At 43.7% G+C, this 21,508-nt stretch overlaps 1 protein-coding gene across 2 annotated transcripts in view; it reads left to right on the top strand.

The window, feature by feature from the left end:
• Nucleotides 1–21,508, top strand: part of GLYR1 (glyoxylate reductase 1 homolog) — a 74,344-nt gene that overhangs the window by 14,939 nt on the left and 37,897 nt on the right. Inside the window, exons 5-7 of one of the 2 annotated variants that reach the window (XM_089694095.1) lie at nucleotides 4,882–5,049; nucleotides 7,656–7,742; nucleotides 11,367–11,420. In XM_089694095.1, the coding sequence (XP_089550221.1) occupies nucleotides 4,882–5,049; nucleotides 7,656–7,742; nucleotides 11,367–11,420 (309 nt within the window). The remainder of the gene's footprint in view (nucleotides 1–4,881; nucleotides 5,050–7,655; nucleotides 7,743–11,366; nucleotides 11,421–21,508) is intronic. The other variant, XM_089694096.1, reaches the window with a different exon arrangement.

The raw sequence follows: 21,508 nt of genomic DNA, 5'->3' as shown, positions 1-21,508 counted from the left end.
AGTAGGCTCCCAAATATGCTGCTAGCATGCACTAACAAGGGGATACAGGAAAAGTACAATAATCTAAATTGAGCAGCAAAGTTCCTAGATATATTTGCTTGGAACCAACTGATTGCTAATAGCAATCCATCCCATCCATCTTGCCATCCCATAAAGCACGGGTGTCAAATTGGCGGCTCTCCAGCTGTTGCCAAACTACAAGTCCCATGAGGCATTGCAAGATTGACAGTTACAAGCATGACTCCCAAAGGCATGATGGGATTTGTAGTTTCGCAAAAGCTGGTGGACCGCCAGTTTGACACCCCTGCCATAAATACTTGTGTATAGAGGTTGTAAGTTCTCTCTTGTCACAGCTCTCTAGCAGTCTCTTGTTTGTGGCTTGTATACAGGGGATTCTGTTTATATAGATTTATATTTGCTAAGCTTTCAGCAAGCATCAGTCGTCTTTCTTGACATCTTTTAAAGTAGCCTTTCTCAACCAGGGTGTCTTGGCAAAATTTCTAAAAAAAATTCCCAAAACCTGTATACGAGCCAACGGGTCGAACAAGCCTACATTTTAGTTACACAAAGCCACAGGTTTTCATTGTGCACCATTACCACCTTCCAGCCGCCGGCATCCTGACAACCAATGACATCCTGGATGACCAACTGGCTAACGCGTTTCGAGGACATAACCTCTTCCTCAGAGCCAACCAAGAGGTTATGTCTTCGAAATGCGTTGGTCATCCAGGGTTCCATCGTATGGACTCAGATGTTGTTTGGATCATACACCTTGTTCAGTTTGACATGGCTGTGTAATTATGTCCATTGTGAGTATGATACCTAATTTTGTTTCTTTAATAAATTATTTTAAACGATAATGCTCTAGGTCAGTGCACCCTTTTTCTGTTTCTCCATTTGTATCCAGTGTATTCGGACCAGCAGTGCATATTCCAGAACATTCCTATTGGGTCTACTGAGTCCTTTCCTAGCGCAGGAGTAAAGTGTTTGTTGTGTTGGATTAACCAATGACATCAGTTGATAAGGAGGATGTCAGCTGCTTGCACAGCATCCTAGTTTGACCCTCCCCCGCCCCTCTCCATCAGTGCTGGGGTCACATTAGCTCAGTGATGGAGAAAAACTGAGGCAGCGGAGAAACATCGGAACACTACTCAGTACCAGTGTGCAAAAGTGTAATGGCTTTGGAAGAATAAATCACCTCTAATGTTGGGTGTCCTACATGTGTGGATGTTGCTGCGTTATAGAAAACTATTAGAAAAGTTTTTCACATTTTAGAATGCGGTGCCTCAAGACTGTCCATAATTTTAAAGGGTGCCTTGGAACTGTCCATCATTTTTAAAGGGTGCCTTGACCCAAAAAAGGTTGAGAAACGCTGTTTTAAAGCAACCTTCAGATCCCAGTTTGCAGTTGTAAAACATTAATCTTGAGTGCTGACTGTCAGTATTCTGCTGCTTGCTGGTTTTATTGAATGGTAATGTGGATGAAAATGTCTGAGGCTTGTCTTCTGTATCTGCTGCTCTCAGGCAGCATCCTCATGCTGACTTGTAGTTCTTTCTTGGAAGCTTGCACAAAATAGTTGGTCCGGAGGACCCTGAAAGGCAATATAGCCACCCTAAAACTGGAAACCTGAAGCAGTGATCTTTGGACCTGTTCGAATAAAAGAGTAATTATTATTATTATTATACAGTATTTATAAAGCGCCAATAGTTCGCTCAGCGCTGTACATTACAAAGGGGGACAGAACATGTGACAGAACAATACCAATACAATGCAAAACATGAGGGGATCGAGGGCCCTGCTCTTTTGAGCTTACAATCTAGGAGAATTAAAGGGTACGCTTTTAAAGAAATGGCAGACTAGGTAAGTGCTGAGATCAGCTGCTGTCATTTCTAAGAACATTTTAAAGGTTTAATGACACTTTTTAAAATGGTTCTAAAGGCTGAAGGTTTTTTGCCTTCATTCATTCTATGCATAAAAGTAAAAAAACCTTCAGTGTGCAGCTCCCATCTAATATTTACCTGAGCCTGATCACGATCCAGTGCTGTGCATGAGAGAAGTGGCTCTCCTGGGTCTCTGTGCATGAATACAATTATAATTATTAATACGTGACTAAAAATTTTTCATAACATTATTTTTATATGTTCATATATATTTGGGAGTTTATGTTCTAACACTGCACTTGTCACTATTGTGGAGTTTTGATCCCTCAATAGGAAATCACTTATTGTCACTTTGTTTTCAGTTTTGGCAATGTAAGCCACTGTGATTATTATTTCGTGAGTTATTTGGTCCCAATTTAAGGGATTTGTCATCTACCATTTATTTGTCTTTTCACATTATTTTTAGTCCCATTTTTGGACTTTTTTTGGTTTCACTGTTTGTTTACAACACCATGTTCAGTCACTTCTGGTTTTCACTTTAGATCCCTGAGTGGATCAGTTCAGTTCACAATAATAGTCACGGTATACATTTTTAGTCACGTATTAATAATTATTATTGTATTCATGCACTAATAGATATTTATTAGGGTAAGCGCTGTACCTGTTTATTTAGAATCGTTTCTCCCAGGTCTCTCCCTTCTCATTGGCTGGGATATAGCCGCAGGAGCCATTTGCTCCTGCTGCTGTCAATCACAGCCAATGAGGAGGGAGAGACCTGGGAGAGCTCAGCAGGAGGAAGGGGCCAGGAGTGCCAGGCGGGAGACCCGAGTAGAGAAGGATCTCCAAAACCATTGCACAGAGCAGGTAAGTTTTTAATGTGTGCGAAAAATCTCATAATCATTAAACCAATAGTGCCACGCTCCTGTGTAAAATTAAATAGCATAGAAATTTAATACAACTTTTGATATCTCCAAATCAAAATATATAACATATATAGAAATCAAATTCCAGTGCTAATAGCCACTGTGAATCTAAATAATTACCAGTGAATCAAAGTCAATATATAAGTAAACAGGGTCCGCTTTCAATTCAAAAAATATTCTCTTTCAATTCAGAAATATTCCACTCCAAAAAGACGGGGTGCAGTGTGATCTTATTATGCGCTCACCTGATGTTTTGCCTAATATTTATAGGCAAAACTTGCTTTTTGTCCTCAAGGGACAGATATAATCATAATTCTCCTGCATTCGGTTTCTCCAGATGCTGTATAGATGGCTGTAGTTGGGTATTTATCCACCTGGGGTCTCTCCAATTCACTGATATATGTAAAGGAATGGATGGATGGATGGATGTCTCCCTTTCCCCTCCAGGGGTCTCCTCCTTCCTTTATTAACCTCTGTCCAGTATGTCACAGATGGATCGCATAAGAGAAAAAGGAAGAAATCATGGTGCCTTATCCTTCTTAGATTAAAGATTTTATTCTGTGCGATGTTACACTCACATTTTTGCAGTTTAAAAGTGCTAAAAAAGTGAAGAGCATAGCCTGCTGTGTATGCTGTACTCGACGTTCAATCCAAGACAACGTCGTGACGTCAGAGCCCCTCCCCTATGCGTTGCGTCACCGGGTCACGTGACTTCATCAGGGGGATGTAAAAAATCTGCTGAAGCCCACTGAGAGCTTGTTTAAAGGAACTATCAGCACTCCCATTGTATTTAACATCCCCATACTGGGCCTGAAGGTTATTTTTTTTATATTTTCAACAAAAGCTGTATAAAAAAAAAAACTGTACAAACTTTTACAAGTCAAAGCCAATCTGTACATGGATTTAAAATGACGGCCAGCACTTCATTTAAGGTTTGTGTGTAACTTCGCTATACTGAAACTTAGAGGAGTTCTGCCCCCCCCCCCCCCCCCTAAAAAAAAATTAAAAGTCAACAGCTACAAATACTGTAGTTGCTGAATTTTAATATTGGGATGCTTACTTGTCCAGGCATCCAGCAGTGTCTTCAGTCGGCTATCAGGTGCTGGCTGCGCTATCTTGGGAAAGCCTGGCGGCTTCTCAGCTGGGTTTCCTACTGCACATGCACGAGTTGTGGTGTGCCGTGAGATTGGTTTCGCAGTCTTCTAGGTCCTGTGAAGCGTCCCAGAAAACTGCGGGGGGAAGGAGAGGGCCTCCTGTCAAAAGCCTGTTATAACCAGGTACCTGCTTGAAGTTTACTGATGGCTTTGCAAATATACTGTAAAAGCTTTCTGTCCACATTGCTTTTTCACATACTGAAGATTTAAGACGAGTCCCTTGTGTATAGTGACCTATTGGGGGGGGATTTACTAAAACCTGTGCTGCTGTGCATAGTAACCAATCTGCTTGTAAATTTTTTTTTTTTTTTTCGTCAAAGCTTAATTGAACGTGCTGAAGTTAGAAGCTGATTGGTTACTATGCACAGCTGCATCAGATTCTGTGCGCACCAGTTATAGTAACTGTCCCCTATTGTGATGCTGCCTATAAGTGAGCTATATTGGGTTATATTTCCCAGTTACCGGGTCCCTTTTAATTGTATTTGTGTGTTTATTTATTCCAGGTACTTATATAGCGCCGTCAATTTACTCCGCGCTTTACATATATATTGTACATTCACATCAGTCCCTAACCCTCAAGGGGTGTACAATCTAAGGTCCCTAACCCTCAAGGGGCGTACAATCTAAGGTCCCTAACTTACATTCATTCATACATACACATACTAGGGCCAATTTAGACAGGATCCAATTCACCTACCAGCATGTCTTTGGAGTGTGGGAGGAAACCGGAGTACCCAGAGGAAACCCACGCAGGCACAGGGAGAACATGCAAACTCCAGGCAGGTGGTGCCGTGGCTGTGATTTGAACCAACGACCCTAGTACTGCCAGGCGGAAGTGCTAACCATTTAGCCACTGTGCTGCCCATAAGTGTATGTGTGTTTTTCCAGTACTGTTTTCCCTGCTGAACTTTAATTTTTTTTCAGAGCTCGGGTGATGATAAAAACAAAGCCAGTGGCAAGAAAGCAGAGGGCAAAACAAAGAAGACTACTGGAGAGAAAAAAAAGAAGTCAGAGTCCTCTTCCCCCAAATCCCCCAAAAAGCCCAGAGACCAGAGCCCACGCAAAAGAGGAAGACCGCCCAAGGACGATAAGGTGCGAAGGGCATACCACTGTTTATATACATCGCAGTTAGAGTCAGTTCTGTATTTGCAAGAAATGAAATGCCCATCAGAAACTTTAAAGCAGTATAAGGTGGAGGGTGTTACTTTTGATTCTTATGCCACATCAGTATGTGCTTACCCTAATGATGAGCCTCCCTTTATGATTTGGGCTTATTTTTTTCCTGATGATGGGTTCCATTTTTTATATATATATATATATATATATATATATATATATATATATATATATATATATATATATATATATATATATATATATATATCTCTGGTTCTGAAACTTGTTTGTTTGTGGAAATGTAGGCCAGTTCATTCCCTGGTTCTTAAACCTATCTGACACCCCCACGTTCCAGCAGTCTCAAGTTGTAGACTATTCCTGATGTCATCAAGCTCAGAGCAGGCTCTACAGACCAGGAACAGTCAACCTTTGGACCGTGGGGGAGCACTGTTTTCCGATTACCGTGAAGGATCGGGTGAGTATAAACTTTCTCCTCACTCCTAGACAAAACGAGCATTTGACTCCTACAGGTACAGCCCCACTGCATAGGAGAACTTTTTTATTTTTTTGCCCAGAGACCGTTTTTTTTAAATACGGTATTGTATGACTCACTGCAGCCATCTGTGTGCTTCTTGGCACTGGCTGCAAAGCTCGTGAGCCAGCTGTCTGACTTCAACATGAAACCGCTTCACAGACAGGTTCCCTTAAAGTGGTTCTTTCAATAAGATGTCGTCTTGCGAGATTTCGGCTGCTCTGTATTCCCTAGAATCTAACCGAAAGGAGTGTGACGTCCTCCTCTCCAAGACGACGTGGGCAGTAGAATTTTGACAATTTTTTTCTTCCCCTACTTACAATAGGTGATAAAGAATATAAAGCTTTTCTAGGGGATAATAAAACCTATTACCTTTACCTTCCGTCCCGTGGTCCAGTCCTACTCCCTCTAGTACATGAATGTGGCCACGGGCCCCGTATTGTACAAGATGAAGTCAGAGAGAGGGGCAGAAACGAGAAGGATTCAGGGCTCGTTCACACCATGGTGCAGAGACGTCCGTTTTTCTGCACTGCACAATGAAATAAATTGTTCCCTATGTGCCCTGTTCACACCACAATACTAGTATCATGCAGATTTTTTTTCTGTGCAATAATCTGTAATGTGTAAAAAAACTTTAAAGCGTGCATGAAAACTGATGTCTCTGCAAGTGAAATCTGTGCGTCCAGTTTCCATCAGTTTTTCTACATTTATGGTGTGAACGAGGCCTAAAGGGTCAGTTCAACTTTACAGAATAAAGAAGGTGAACTAAAAGTAAAGGTACTACACTGTACACACTCTCCACCTCTCTCCAGTCCCTGCTGCACTCCCAACAGTCCAGGGATCTGAAATCTCAGCTCTTCACCGTTTTCTTTGTGCAGCACTTCCGAGACAGACCAGAGTGATTCATTATGCAGGCTCTGACCAATCCGGATTACTGTGTGCAGGCTCTGACCGATCCGGATTACCGTGTGCAGGCTCTGACCAATCCGAATTACTGTGTGCAGGCTCTGACCAATCTGAATTACTGTGTGCAGGCTCTGGCCAATCCGAATTACCGTGTGCAGGCTCTGGCCAATCCGGATTACCGTGTGCAGGCTCTGAGCAATCCGGATTACCGTGTGCAGGCTCTGGCCAATCCGGATTACCGTGTGCAGGCTCTGAGCGATCCAGATTACCGTGTGCAGACTCTGACCGATCCGGATTACCGTGTGCAGACTCTGACTGATCCGGATTACCGTGTGCAGGCTCTGACCAATCAGAATTGCTGTGTGCAGGCTCTGACCAATCAGAATTACTCTGGTCTATCCCAGAAGTGCTGCACAGAGAAGAGGGAGAAGAGCTGGGATTTCAGATGCCGGGAATGCTGGACAGGCTGCACAGACACTGACAGCTCAGCATCCCCAGATGTTTGTATAGTGGGGAGGGTGTACAGTGTTTGTTCAGCTTCTTTTTTTTTTCTGTTTTAAGGTGAACGAACCCTTTCAAGTGAACTTCTGCTATGTACTTACCCTGTGTTTGTGGAACACCTGCATCCCCAGCTCACGCTATGTTTCATGCTGCCGACAAGAGCAGAAGGAACAGTTGTGTGCTGCTGGGGAAACGTTTATTTGAACCATCCAGCATGTCGAATCCTTGCAGCAGCTGGGGAGCAGCCAAGCAGAAGCGGTTTCATATCATGGGCTGCCAGAAAGGGTCAGGGACTTTTTTAAACGCAAAAAGTTGCGTTTTTGGTTCTAAAGACTTCAATCGAAACTCTGCAGAAAAGCATTTAGTGTGTGGTTTTTTTTGTTTTTGCCACATTTTTGATGCGTTTTGTGTTTTTAAATCTGCCTAGCAACAAGAAAATGTTTTTTAAAAATGCAAAATGCACGTGCAAAAATGCACTGCAGGAACTGCAAACGCAAACTGCATAGGTGTGAACCTCGCCTTATTGAACCAGCTGAAGATGGAAGCTGATTTGGCTACCATGCACAGCTGCACCCGATGGAGTGCATCAATCTTCGTGAATCTCCCCCCTGTGTGTGTCTAACGTTCCTCTCCCTCTTTGCAGGACACCACGTCTCCACAGCCAAGCTCCCTGAAGAAGCTGGCCATGAAAACGGTGTCTCGCTTCAGCTGGCCCCCACCCTCCAGCGAGGTAAGGATACACTCCTCGGCTCTCATGCCCAGCTCTCTGGTTTCCTGGCAGTAATGGCTCTGGGAGTATGCTGGTCACAGGATTCTCCTCTCCTGGAAAGCATGAAACAAGTAACAGAGAGAGACGGAGCACTTGTAAATCGACTCTGGAACACTGTCGCCATGGCAACCATCTCAGCCATTGATGCAGGCAATTTGTCAGATATTTTAAGACTCTTCGCTAGAGGAATGGAAGTAGGTTGTAGTCAGGATCTGCCAGTTACTGCAGGCCGTGTGTAACCCCTCGGCAGACGGACAAGAACATTAGGGAGCAGAAGCAGTTTGCTAAATCCTCCGACTTTAAATGGGGAGCTGCAGGTTTTTTGTTCCCCCCCCCCCCCTTTCTCCTTTTTTTTTTCCCCTTTTTCTCCCTTCCCCTCCCCCCCCCCCCTTTTTTCCCCTTTTCCCCCCCTTTTTTTCTCTTTTTTTCTCTTTTATTCCCTTTTCGCCCTTTTTTTCCCTCCCCCCACCTTTTTTTTCTTTTTTTATTCCTTTTTTTCCTTTCCCTTTATTTTCTTCCCCTTTTTTTCCTTCCCCCCCCCCTCCCCCCCTTTTCCACCCCTTTTGTCACCTTTTTCCCCCTTTTTTTTCTTTTTTTATTCCTTCCCCCCCCCCCTTTTTTCTCCTTTTTTCCACCCTTTTTATTCTCTCCCCCCCCCCCTTTTTTTTTATTCCCTTTTTTTTCCTTTCCCTTTTCCCCCCTCTCCCCCTTTTTTTTTTTTTTTTTTTTTTTTTTGTTCCCTTTTTTTTCCTGTTCACCCCCCCCCCCCTTTTCTCCTTTTTTTATTCCCTTTTTCCTCCCTTTTTTTCCTTCCCCCCCCCCCCCCCCCCCCTTTTTCCACCCCTTTTGTCACCTTTTTCCCCCTTTTTTTTTTATTTTTTTATTCCTTCCCCCCCCCCTTTTTTCTCCTTTTTTCCACCCTTTTTATTCCCTCCCCCCCCCCCCCCCTTTTTTTTTCTTTTTTTTTTATTCCCTTTTTTTTCCTTTCCCTTTTCCCCCCTCTCCCCCTTTTTTTTTTTTTTTTTTTTTGTTCCCTTTTTTTTCCTGTTCACCCCCCCCCCTTTCTCCTTTTTTTTATTCCCTTTTTCCTCCCTTTTTTCCCCCTTTTTTTCCTTTCCCTTTTTTTTCCCCCTTTTTTTCCTTCCCCCCCCTTTTTTTCCCCCCTTTTCCTCCCTTTTTTACCCTTTACCCCCCATTTTCCTTCCCCCCCCCCTTTTTTGTCCCTTTTTTCCTCCCTTTTTCCCTTTCCCCCCTTTTTCCTTCCCCCCCCCTTTTTTTTTTTGTCCCCCTTTTTTTTCCCCCTTTTTTTTCCTTTTTTTTTTTTTTTCCTTCTTTTACTTTTTTTCCTTCCCTTCTTACCAGTGCTGCAAAATATTTGTGCCACGCAGGCCTTCTCCTCTCACTGCTTGATTGGCAAACGGGGTCTGACTGATTTTGGAAATTTTGAATGATCAGTCTCCAATAATCTGAAACGCCCACATGGCTTATGGTAGTCAGAGATTACTTGACCTTTGCTTGGGTATCTGATCACATGGCCACTGGTTCATTTAAAAGTGTTTTGTAAAGCTTCAATTTTTTTTTTTTTCTAAAACATGTCATACCTGCTCAGTGCAGTGGTTTTCTATAGGGGCACTCGTGCAGGCTCACTCCCAAGCCCTGCTGTCTGCTTCCATAGAAACACATGGCAGGAGCACAGCCTTGCTCCCTTTTCAGAGTTTGATTGACAGCAGCAGGAGCCAATGTCATACCTGCTCAGTGCAATAGTTTTGCACAGAAAAGTCCAGATCCTCCTCTTCTTCCTGGTTCCCCTGTCAGCACTCCTGGTTCCTCCTCTTCATCCATTGCCCCCATAGGAAGCCACTTCCTATGGGGGCACTCGTGAAGGCTCACTCCCAAGCCCTGCTGTTTGCTTCCATAGAAACAGATGACAGGAGCACAGCCTTGCTCCCTCTTCAGAGTTTGACAGCAGCAGAAGCCAATGTCATACCTGCTCAGTGCAATGGTTTTGCACAGAAAAGCCCAGATCCTCTTCTTCCTGGGTCCCCTGTCAGCGCTCTTGGCTCCTCTTCCTTCATCCATTGCCCCCATAGGAAGCCACTTCCTATGGGGGCACTCACTCCCATGCCCTGATGTCTGCTTCCATAGAAACAGACAGTAGGAGCACAACCTTGCTCCCTCATCAGAGTTTGATTAACAGCAGCGGGAGCCAATGGCTCCTGCTGCTTTCTATTTGCCCTGTGAGGAAGGACAGAGCTGGCAGGGCCGCTGCTCTCATTAACAGCACTGGATTGCAGTGGGGGTCGGGTAAGTTTAAGGGGGGCTGGGGGGGGGGGGGATTCCAGGAGCAGAAGGTTTTTTTACTTTGAGGCATAAAGGTAAAAAAAAACCTTAAGGCTTTACAACCCCTTTAAATGAACCAGGCTTCTCCTGCAGTAGCATGTTGTATGCAGATACCGGCTTTTCAGTCTTGGTGACTAAGGCTGGCCATACATTATACAATTTTCTTGAGAATTTTGCTTTAGATTTACCAAAAACCATATAATAAGAGGTCAAACCCAAACAACACTTTCAGTTGTATCCAATCAGGCTGGCCCTTGCACTACACAGTTGATGGGAAATCCAAAGGAAATTGGGCAGAAATTGGACAGAAAATAGTATAGTGTATAGCCAGCCTAATCTTGAACCTCCTGCATCTCTCAGCACAACTATGGCATCTCGGATACCTGTTCAGGAGTCTGTCTTGCAGTGTACCATGTAGAGGGTGGCCCTTATACGGAAGTGCAATGCTTACATATACTTTGCCTTGTTCCTTCTTCACCTTCTGATCATCATCTTTTGAAGATCTACCACTTTTAAGATCTAGTGATGTCACCACTGGGCCTGCATACTGGCCTTTTTTTCTAGTTTAATTGGAGGGGCTTGTAATCTCCTGTAAACATTACAGCACCCTGCTTCGGATCTTCTTTCAAGTGCCCGAATGTTTAAAAAAAAACAAAAAAAAAAAACACATTCCTGGCATCCCTTTAGACATGCATGCTACCACCTGCTGGCTACTGTGTCCGCAGATTTACCTTTGCAACATTCTGATCAGTTACTTGAGCAGGCACATCTAGAGGGATGTTCCTTTCTATATTGCTTGGGAACAACTGATAGCAAAGAAAGTTAATATCTGTGAGAGGTGGGCAATCACCGTATAGATCAGGAGGAAAGGGGACTAATGATGATTTAAGTCATTCAGACAGGAACTTTAGGCGGCTGTAGATAGCTGCTGACATTTTCAAAGGGTGTTATTGAAGAAATGCAGGTTTTTAGGAAATTGAAAGTAATCCATTTCAATAAAAGAAATGAGTTTGAAGGTAAAAAAGGTAAGGTTGGAGTTCAGCTTTAAACACGGAGAAACATCAATATTTGCATACAGTAAGCTCAAGAATGGGTACAGTGCATGCAGGTATACATGGGGCCTACAATTCATTTTCAGTTCTGGATGAGTTCATATTTTTAAAGACTGGTTCTCATTAAAAGCTCAGTATTCATTGTCCTGGTATAGAGGGAAGCATCTCAGTTTCTCTCTCTGTTCGATTGCAGCGCTCTCGGGACGATCCTCACTTCTACCACTTCCTGCTCAGCCAGACCGAGAAGGTAGGCCAAGCAATGCACGAGCAGACTTGAGGACTGTCCCACAATGGACTTTAATAAGATTCACTGTAAATATGTTGTTTTCTCACTGTGACCTGTTACCTGGTTAGTATTTATAGCTCTGGTGATTAGTGTCTTACTTTTCCGGTTGACATCTGTGATGCTGACCTGCTGTTCCCATAATCCTCTACTTCAGATGAGCTCTGTGGTTCATTGTGTTCCATTTTCCTTTTCTTTTGGTTATTGTTTAAAGTAAAGGAGGTTGTGAGGTTGACATGTCGGCATTTTGGAGTGGAGTTGGTACTTCCACCGTTGTTGTACTTTTTGTTTTTATAAATATTCTTTGAAGTTTGATCAGTCCAGCATGCAAGCGCGTCTGTTTTTTTTTTGTTTTTTTTTCGTTCTTGCTATGGTTGATGTAGCTTTGTAATGTAATATGTTGAAGGGATAGTCCCCCCATAAAAGTTTTATTGAACATATTTTTAAACATCATATATAAACACATACAACGATGTGCATAGACACGTACATAAAAGAGAAGGAACCCACCTTCCCCAAATAAGGGGGACAGGTCCCATATCCATACGTTCAGTAAAGGGCCACACATGAATCGGGGCAAATATGCACACCATAAAAACAGAACATAGATCACCTTTTTATTTTTTTTGCTATATAAATGAAAAAGTCCAAAAATTTTGAAAAAAAAGTGTTTTTCTTATACAATTTAGCAAATAATCTTTCTTCATAAATCTTGGCCAAAATGTATTCATCTAACCCAGTGTTTCTCAACTCCAGTCCTCATGGACCCCCAACAGATCATGTTTTCAGGATTTCCCTCAGATGAAACAGCTGTGATAATTACTAAGGCAGTGAAACTGATCAAATCCCCTGTGCAAAATAATGGAAATCCTGAAAACATGACCTGTTGGGGGTCCATGAGGACTGGAGTTGAGAAACACTGATCTAACCCAATTAGCTCATAACCAAAAATTATAATTTTTTTTTTTGTACATTTTGTTTTTTTTTTTTTTTACACATACTGTCACCATAGTGACACTGTACTACTTGTGGGAGGTGATGTAGTTTTTTTTTTTTTTTTTTTTTTTTTTTTACTTTTTTTTTCATCACTTAGGGGACAAAGTCCCCTATGTGATGATCTGTGGTGACAGGTTCTCTTTGAGACATCCAAGGTCCCTGGATGTCTCCCCTGTGCTCCACTGAATGTCATGTGGTGCACATCGCACCAGATTACATTCTTTCCCAGGGATTGCATTACAATCTCTCAACGGTGACCTGGAAGTGACATCACGTCACTTCCAGGTTCGTACAAGAAGGGGAGCAGACTTTTCTGCACTTCTCCCTCTGCTCTAGCCGACAGCGAGCCGGGCCCGCAGATGGGCAAGCGGAGCGCGGGAGACCTCACGCCGGGGGCGCGGAGAGGCTGGCGCTGTGTGAATTAATCGGTGGTAACACTGCCGCCAATTGCTTCCACCTGACCAGTGAGCTTGCTGCTTGCCTGCAGCAGGGCTAAAGATAGACAAAAACTACCTGCCCAGCGCCCAGAACTCCATGTCCCGGGTGTCAGGCGATAGGAATCCATCCAACACCCCTGTGAATGAGCCCACAGTTGAGACGAGCTGCACTGCCAGAAAGTGGAAGGGTGAGCAGGTCGAACCTCATAACTATGGTTAGGAAGCATTTAGTATGTAAAGTACTTTGTTCCTTAGGGGGGAGAACTATAATGAAAAATAATACTCATAGACCTTCTCTGAAGTGGACCTGAAGGCATTTTACAACTGAGAGCAGGGAGGCTATGCTTGCATTCAGTGGGGGTTATTGCACGGTGCAAAATCTGGTGCAACTCTGCATTGAAACCAGTGGGCTTCCAGGTTTTATTGCCAAAGCCTTGCTGTACGAGTTGAAGTTAGAAGCTGATTGGCTCCCATGCAGAGCTGCACCAGATTTTGAGTGCTCCAGTTTTAGTAAATCGACCCCAATGTCTCTTTTGTGATTTAAAAAAATAAATAAATAAAAATACACCTGCTTGCCTGCTCAGTCTTGTGCAGCATGTAAAGTGAGCCGTGCGTGCTCGACTTACTTCTCCAGCATGGTCCCTGTGTGCCACAGTGACCTGTGCATGGGCAGGAGTTGCATCGTCCCGCGATCTTTGAAGATCCCGGCGAAGGGACCTAGACCGTTAGAGAGGAGGTCAGTAAAATGCCTGTAGTTCTGCTGTAACAGACCAAACGTGAACAAACAAGTTCATCATTGGGGTTTACATCCACTTTTACATTTGCAGAATGGACTGTCGATGTCACACTTGTGGATCTCTGGTTCTTGACATTTTCTAGTTGCCTGTCTGTATATGTTAGCAGTGTATTTTACGTTTTTTGCTCTTTTTTTTTTTTAATCCAGTCGCTGTGAAGCAGAATACTAACCCAAGGTAATATCTACATCATCCACACATGCAACGTGTCCTGGAGTGATCGGAATCCTTTTGCACACATTAAACCATAGGTGCCAAAGGTGGAGACGTGATGGGACTTGTAGTTCCCCAACAGCTGGAGGGCTGTCAGTTTGACACCCTGAAACCATTGCTTTTATTCCTGTTTATTAAACTGTAAAAGCTTCTGTGTAATTGTATACTAAGCTGCCCATTCAGGATCTCTGTTTTAGATGCTCACGGGTGATAGTGTCTGAAGGAAGAACTGTCTGTGTTTCCCCAAGTGACCAGTTTTCTCCCTTCCATATTTCTAGAGCAAACTAAGAAATCACAGTCTGCCAGCTCTTCCGTTCTATGGACAACACAAGAGCTGTTCTTCAATATTGGGGCAATATCACTGAGCAGCTTGTTTATTCTAGTAATGGCCAATCAGCTTCTAACTTGTTCATTTAAGCTTTGCCATTTAAGAAGCTGGAAGCTGATTGGTTACTATGCAGAGCTGCACCAGATTGTGCATCATACAGTTTTAGTAAATATCCCCCATTGAGTAGCTTAGAAAAATTTTAATTCATTTTAAGTGAATGCTGTACTTGTAGGCCATGAGCGATTGAGTGCGCAATTTGCCTCGACCATTACACCCCCAAAGCCGGCCCAAAAACTCCCACTGTAAGTGATCAGCCCCATCTAGTCTAAAATCAGGTCTGTAGCCCCACTGAGCTCAGCTGCTCTTGCTACAAGAGGAGGGAGACCTCTCAATCCTGTTGTCCTGTAAGCGGTCACATGACATATGTGCATCCTAGCTTCTAGGCAGGACTTAAAGCGGAATTCCACTCACTGTAAAAAAAAAAAAATGTCAGCAGTTACAAAAACTGTAGCTGCTGACTTTTAAAAAAACAGCCACTCACTTGTTCTTTGATCCCGCGGTGTCCTCCCAGCAGCCTGTTTCACCGGCCATCCTGTGTTTCAGGCGACGGCATCTTCAGTGTGGGCACCCGGCTGTGATAGCTTGCGGCTTCACAGCCAGGTGCCCACTGAGCATGCGCGAGTCGCACTGCGCTTCCTGAATGGTCCTGTAGTGTTCTGTGATCTGTCACGTGTCCCAAAAGATTACGGGGAGGGAGGACAATTTCCACTTCCGATCGCGTAGGCGATCGCAGCAGAAATGGGAGCGGTTACCTGTCAATTTCGGGTACCCACTGCCCAAAGGTGCCAATCCTTAATGGGGAGCAGGGGACCAGTCTTTAAAGCGGAACTTCCCCTTTTGGGTGGAACTCCGCTTTAAGCCGGCCATACATGAATCAAAATTCGGCCGGTTCAATCCAGATATGGGCAGGGAGGTTGTACGGACGTCTACTTACCCATCGACTTCTGGACAATTGCCCTGTTGGATTTTCCCCACTCAATTAGTGTATTCTGGTGGCCGGGATGTCTTCCTGCTGTTAGAATACAATAGCTCAGCGGGGAGCATTCCCCCATCCCCATCAAGTGTGTTGACGGAATTAAGTCATATTTTTATTTTTATTTTTTTTCTCGATCATTTAAAAAAAAACAAAAAAAATGCATCTATAGGCTGCCTTTAACATTACTTAGACAGTGAAAGTGAAGTAAGATTCTTTTTCAGGTGATGTTTTCAGAAAAATGCGAGTAATGAGGTAACAGCAGTTTTTATTTATTATAGTTACATAGTTAGTCTGGCTGAAAAAAGACAAATGTCCATCCAGTTCAACCATAGAAAAAAAAAAAGATAATTCTACACCCACAGTTGATCCAGAGGAAGGCAAAAAAACCCAGCAAAGCACGATCCAATTTGCACCTGCAGGGAAAAAAAGTCCTTCCTGATCCCCCGAGAGGCAATCTGATATTCCCTGGATCAACTTTACCTATAAATGTTATATCCAGTTATATTCTGTGTATCTATTAGGTGAATAGTAATATGGGTGGGAATACAGTTTAAGTTCCTGGGTCTGGAAACCTGTTCCAGCTATTAAAGTGGGTCTCCATCTCTCGGTTAGGTATTCTTATACTATGGAGTACACAGCTGGGGGGGCAGGACACACCAACGTGGGCAGGAGCTATGACAAAGGTCTCGCTGCTAAAGTCTCCTAGACATCAAAGAATCTGCCTGGCAACTTGGCTAACTAAAATCCACCTGCTACTGAAACACAACTCTTGGGTGGAATGGCCCTTAAATAGAACTATGCCTAATGGTTTAAAGTGGTTGTAAGCCTCAGACATGAAATATGAACAAAGCATATCCTTCTATAGTGTGTACTTGTCTCGATCCAGAGCACTAAGTGTAATTTCTGTCTGCTGCCTTGTTCTCCTGCGTTAAGCATGAAGTAACTTCTGACAAGTTTTCCTGACACCAAGAGAAAAATGGTGACGGGGGAGGATACAATCTGTGACTGACAGCCTCAGCTCTGTTCCTGTGTGCTGTAGGAAAGTGGTGGGGTGTCCCTTTCCTTCCCCTTTCCTTCCCCTTTCCTTCCCCTTTCCTTCCCCTTTCCTTTTCCCTTTCCTTCCCCTTTCCTTTTCCCTTTCCTTCCCCTTTCCTTTTCCCTTTCCTTCCCCTTTCCTTTTCCCTTTCCTTCCCCTTTCCTTTTCCCTTTCCTTCCCCTTTCCTTTTCCCTTTCCTTCCCCTTTCCTTTTCCCTTTGCTTCCCCTTTCCTTTTCCCTTTGCTTCCCCTTTCCTTTTCCCTTTCCTTTTCCTTTTCCTTCCCCTTTTTTCTTTCCCTTTTCCTTTCCCTTCCCCTTTTCCCTAAAAGGGAAATAAATAAATATTAAAAAATAAAGAAAAAATACCTAGAACAAGGTTTGATCTAGTTCAGTGCCAGGGTTAGTGTTTGGGCCAGGGTCAAAGGTCAGGATTTAAAAGAAAAATTGGTATCAGTGTGTGTTAGGTAAAAAAAAAAAAAAAGATAAAAACAAAATGCGCGCTATTGTTTCTGGGCTGTACTACGGGTACAAACAACAAATAACATACACATACAGTGAGGAACAGAAGTATTTGAACACCCTGCGATTTTGCAAGTTCTCCCACTTAGTAATCATGGAGGGTCTGAAATTCACATTGTAGGTGTATTCCCACTCTGAGAGACAGAATTTATAAAAAAAATTCAGGAAATCACATTGTATGATTTGTAAAGAATGTATTTGTCTTGCACTGCTGAACAGAAGTATTTGAACACCTGAGAAGATCAGTGTTAATATTTGGTACAGAAGCCTTTGTTTGCAATTACAGAGGTCAGACGTTTCCTGTAGTTCCTGACCAGGTTTGCACTGCAACAGGGATTTTGGCCGACTCCTCCACACAGATCTCCTCTAGATCTGTCAGGTTTCGGGGCTGTCGCTGAGCAACACGGAGTTTCAGCTCCCTCCAAAGATGTTCTATTGGATTTAGGTCTGGAGACTGGCTAGGCCACTCCAGAACCTTGATATGCTTCTTACGGAGCCACTCCTTGGTTATCCTGGCTGTGTGCTTCGGGTCGTTGTCATGTTGGAAGACCCAGCCACGACCCATCTTCAATGCTCTGACTGAGGGAAGGAGGTTGTTGCTCAAAATCTCACAATAAATGGCCCCATTCATCCTCTCCCTAATACAGTGCAGTCATCCTGTCCCCTTCGCAGAAAAGCACCCCCAAAGCATGATGTTACCACCCCCATGCTTCACAGTAGGGATGGTGTTCTTGGGAAGCAACTCATCCTTCTTTTTCCTCCAAACACGACGAGTGAAGTTTAGACCAAAAAGTTCTCCTTTGGTCTCATCTGACCACATGACTTTCTCCCATGCCTCCTCTGGATCATCCAGATAGTCATTGGCAAACCTCAGACAGGCCTGGACATGTGATGACCTGAGCAGGGGAACCTTCCATGCAATGCATGATTTGAAACCATGACGGCGTAGTGTTCTACCGACAGTGACCTTTGAAACTGTGGTCCCAGCTCTCTTCATGTCATTGACCAGCTCCTCCCTTGTAGTTCTGGGCTGATTCCTCATCTTTCTTATCAGTGATACCCCACGAAGTGAGATCTTGCATGGAGCCCCAGTCCAAGGGAGACTGACAGTCGTCTTTAGCCTCTTCCATTTTCTAACAATTGCTCCAACAGTTGATCTGTTTTCACCAAGCTGCTTGGCAATTGCTCTGTAGCCCTTTCCAGCCTTGTGGAGGTCCACAATTTTGTCTCTGGTGTCTTTTGACAGCTCTTTGGTCTTGCCCATGGTAGTAGTTGGCGTCTGACTGACTGTGGGGTGGACAGGTGTTTTTAAAGAGCTCAGACAAGTGCTACTAAGTTAGATTAATGAGTGGAGTAGAGGTGGACTTTTTAAAGGCACAGTAACAGGTCTTTGAGAGCCAGAATTCTTGCTGTTTTCTTAGGTGTTCAAATACTTATGTTCAGCAGTGCAAGACAAATACATTCTTTAAAAATCATACGAGAGACAGAATTAAAAAAAAAAAAAAAACAAATCCAGGAAATCAGAGTGGGAATGCACCTACAATGTGAATTTCAGACTTCTCCATGATTTCTAAGTGGGAGAACTTGCAAAATCGCAGGGGGTTCAAATACTTCTGTTCATTACTGTATATGCTACCGCTGCGATCGTCAAGAGCTGGAGAATTTATTTTGGGTTGTTCTTTGGTGGTAGGTTATGGTAGTAACAAGAAACACACAGCTAAATAAAAAAAAGATTTTTTTTTTTTTTTTTTATTATTTTGTGCCAGTTTTTCTTTGATCATAAAAAAAATCAGGAGATATCCATTACCATTTACCACCAAATGAAAGCCCAATTTGTTCTGAAAAAAACGCGGTATAATTCACCTGGATGTACAAAGTAGTTGTGATGATATGGACGGTTTTACTAACACATGTCAACATTGCAAAATTGTGCTTAGGCATTAAGATTTGTTTTACCCTTAGGTGTGAAGGGGTTAAAGTGTGACTCCAGGCAAAAATCCTATTTTGTTTCTTTATGGCTTGGTTCTAGATCTTTAATTAGAAATCAACCACCTCCTATCCTACTATAATTGCCCTATAACACAAACAACACCTTCCCCTGAAGGTGTACCAAACTGTATATATGACAGTGTTATTAACAAATGTTCCAAAGCAAATTATAATCATATAGATACCCAATTATTGTAAAATAAATCCACTACCAATATAAAGTCCACTATGATTTTTATGTAAATACGCAAAATGTCCCATCAATAACTCCAACGGTGTTCAAAATTAGTCCACCTCAAAAAAAAGAAAACTCATATAGTGCATTAACCTTAATCAAATAAACTTTATCTATGCTTCCTCCAGTGAAAATAAGTAAAAGTTGTGAAAAAACGTGAACCACACGTGATCAGTGAAAACCCACTTCAATGTGCATAACACTATTTCAGTGCCACATCACAGAAAACTCCAATATAAAAGGGTGTATCCACTTCTAAAAGCAGTGAGGATACCCTTACCAACTTCCCAATATAATGGGCTTTGTAGTCATCCAGGAAATTCACAGGCTGATCCACTCAGGAACCTCTGCTGTATCACGCAGCCACCCCACTCTCTGGATTCCTTAGACACTTTGCTCCCAGTGTCACCACAAAAAAACACAGGACATAGTGTGATACCGCCAATAAAATAAGTAATCATACACTTTATTAAAACTGCTCACATTGCCAAAGCTTTATAACCGCATTAGAGGGAGTACAGAAGGTGTAGGAATCTCACGGTCATCCAGGGAGACACGTCCCGTTGCTCCTGCTCGATCTCTCCCTTATCAGAAATGGCCGCCAGGTAACTTCCGGTTTCCGGGAAAACGTCTCGACGTCACTCCACCTTGACGCGTTTCGTCATCGACTTAGTCATAAGGGGAATTTCCTGGATTACTACAAAGCCCATTATATTGGGAAGTTGGTAAGGGTATCCTCGCTGCTTTTAGAAGTGGATACACCCTTTTATACTGGAGTTTTCTGTGATGTGGCACTGAAATAGTGTTATGCACATTGAAGTGGGTTTTCACTGATCACGTGTGGTTCACGTTTTTTCACAACTTTTACTTATTTTCACTGGAGGAAACATAGATAAAGTTTATTTGATTAAGGTTAATGCACTATATGAGTTTTCTTTTTTTTGAGGTGGACTAATTTTGAACACCGTTGGAGTTATTGATGGGACATTTTGCGTATTTACACAAAAATCATAGTGGACTTTATATTGGTAGTGGATTTATTTTACAATAATTGGGTATCTATATGATTATAATTTGCTTTGGAACATTTGTTAATAACACTGTCATATATACAGTTTGGTTCTAGATCTTGTCCTTCTTGGAGCTCAAAGCATCCTCCCTGTACAGTGTTTAGCATCCTCCCCAAGGTCGCAGGGATGGTGGTCGCCCATTTTATGAGTAATCCTAGGAAAAGTTGGCTGTTGATGATTTAATTTCTTGGTGACCTCCCATCTTTCAGCCTGTAATTGGACAAGGTCAATGAAGAGGATCTCCTGTGCTCCTCCCTTCCCTGTGCTCCTCCCTTCCCTGTGCAATGCATTGAAGTCTGAGGCTTATGATATGTCAAAGTTCTTCTGATACAAATGTTCTAAACGAATACATAAATAGGTTCAAATGGTTTTTGTATGTTCAGTTTTTTCCTTTGCTTACATCTACCGGTTAAGCCGAGGAAACATTTGTGTCTTTTTGCTATACAAGGATATTGTGAAAGCCTTGACTGGGATATGTAGGAATCGGAATATTCATTCTTTATTTACAATTGTCTAGATTTTCTTGATAACGTGGATCTTTTCCCTCAAAAAAAAAAACCCGTGCAGAATGAAATTTTGTGAAAACTTAAACGTGCTTTCCTCCATATTTCTCTCAGGTACTTGTGACGTAGGTAGTGCGTTCCAGCTGCCCCACTGGGAAGGCTACGTCGCCAGTGCCTTTCGGATTCCCCCTGGGAAGGCTACGTCGCCAGTGCCTTTCGGATTCCCCCTGGGAAGGCTACGTCGCCAGTGCCTTTCGGATTCCCCCTGGGAAGGCTCAGTCGCCAGTGCCTTTCGGATTCCCCCTGGGAAGGCTCAGTCGCCAGTGCCTTTCGGATTCCCCCTGGGAAGGCTCAGTCGCCAGTGCCTTTCGGATTCCCCCTGGGAAGGCTCCGTCGCCAGTGCCTTTCGGATTCCCCCTGGGAAGGCTCCGTCGCCAGTGCCTTTCGGATTCCCCCTGGGAAGGCTCCGTCGCCAGTGCCTTTCGGATTCCCCCTGGGAAGGCTCCGTCGCCAGTGCCTTTCGGATTCCCCCTGGGAAGGCTCCGTCGCCAGTGCCTTTCGGATTCCCCCTGGGAAGGCTCCGTCGCCAGTGCCTTTCGGATTCCCCCTGGGAAGGCTCCGTCGCCAGTGCCTTTCGGATTCCCCCTGGGAAGGCTCCGTCGCCAGTGCCTTTCGGATTCCCCCTGGGAAGGCTCCGTCGCCAGTGCCTTTCGGATTCCCCCTGGGAAGGCTCCGTCGCCAGTGCCTTTCGGATTCCCCCTGGGAAGGCTCCGTCGCCAGTGCCTTTCGGATTCCCCCTGGGAAGGCTCCGTCGCCAGTGCCTTTCGGATTCCCCCTGGGAAGGCTCCGTCGCCAGTGCCTTTCGGATTCCCCCTGGGAAGGCTCCGTCGCCAGTG

The sequence above is a fragment of the Staurois parvus genome, unplaced genomic scaffold (genome assembly GCF_062004578.1).
Source record: "Staurois parvus isolate SC_StPar_1 unplaced genomic scaffold, SC_StPar_1.0 ptg000649l, whole genome shotgun sequence".
Lineage (NCBI taxonomy): Eukaryota > Metazoa > Chordata > Amphibia > Anura > Ranidae > Staurois > Staurois parvus.
This window is presented reverse-complemented; position numbering and strand designations above follow the sequence as displayed.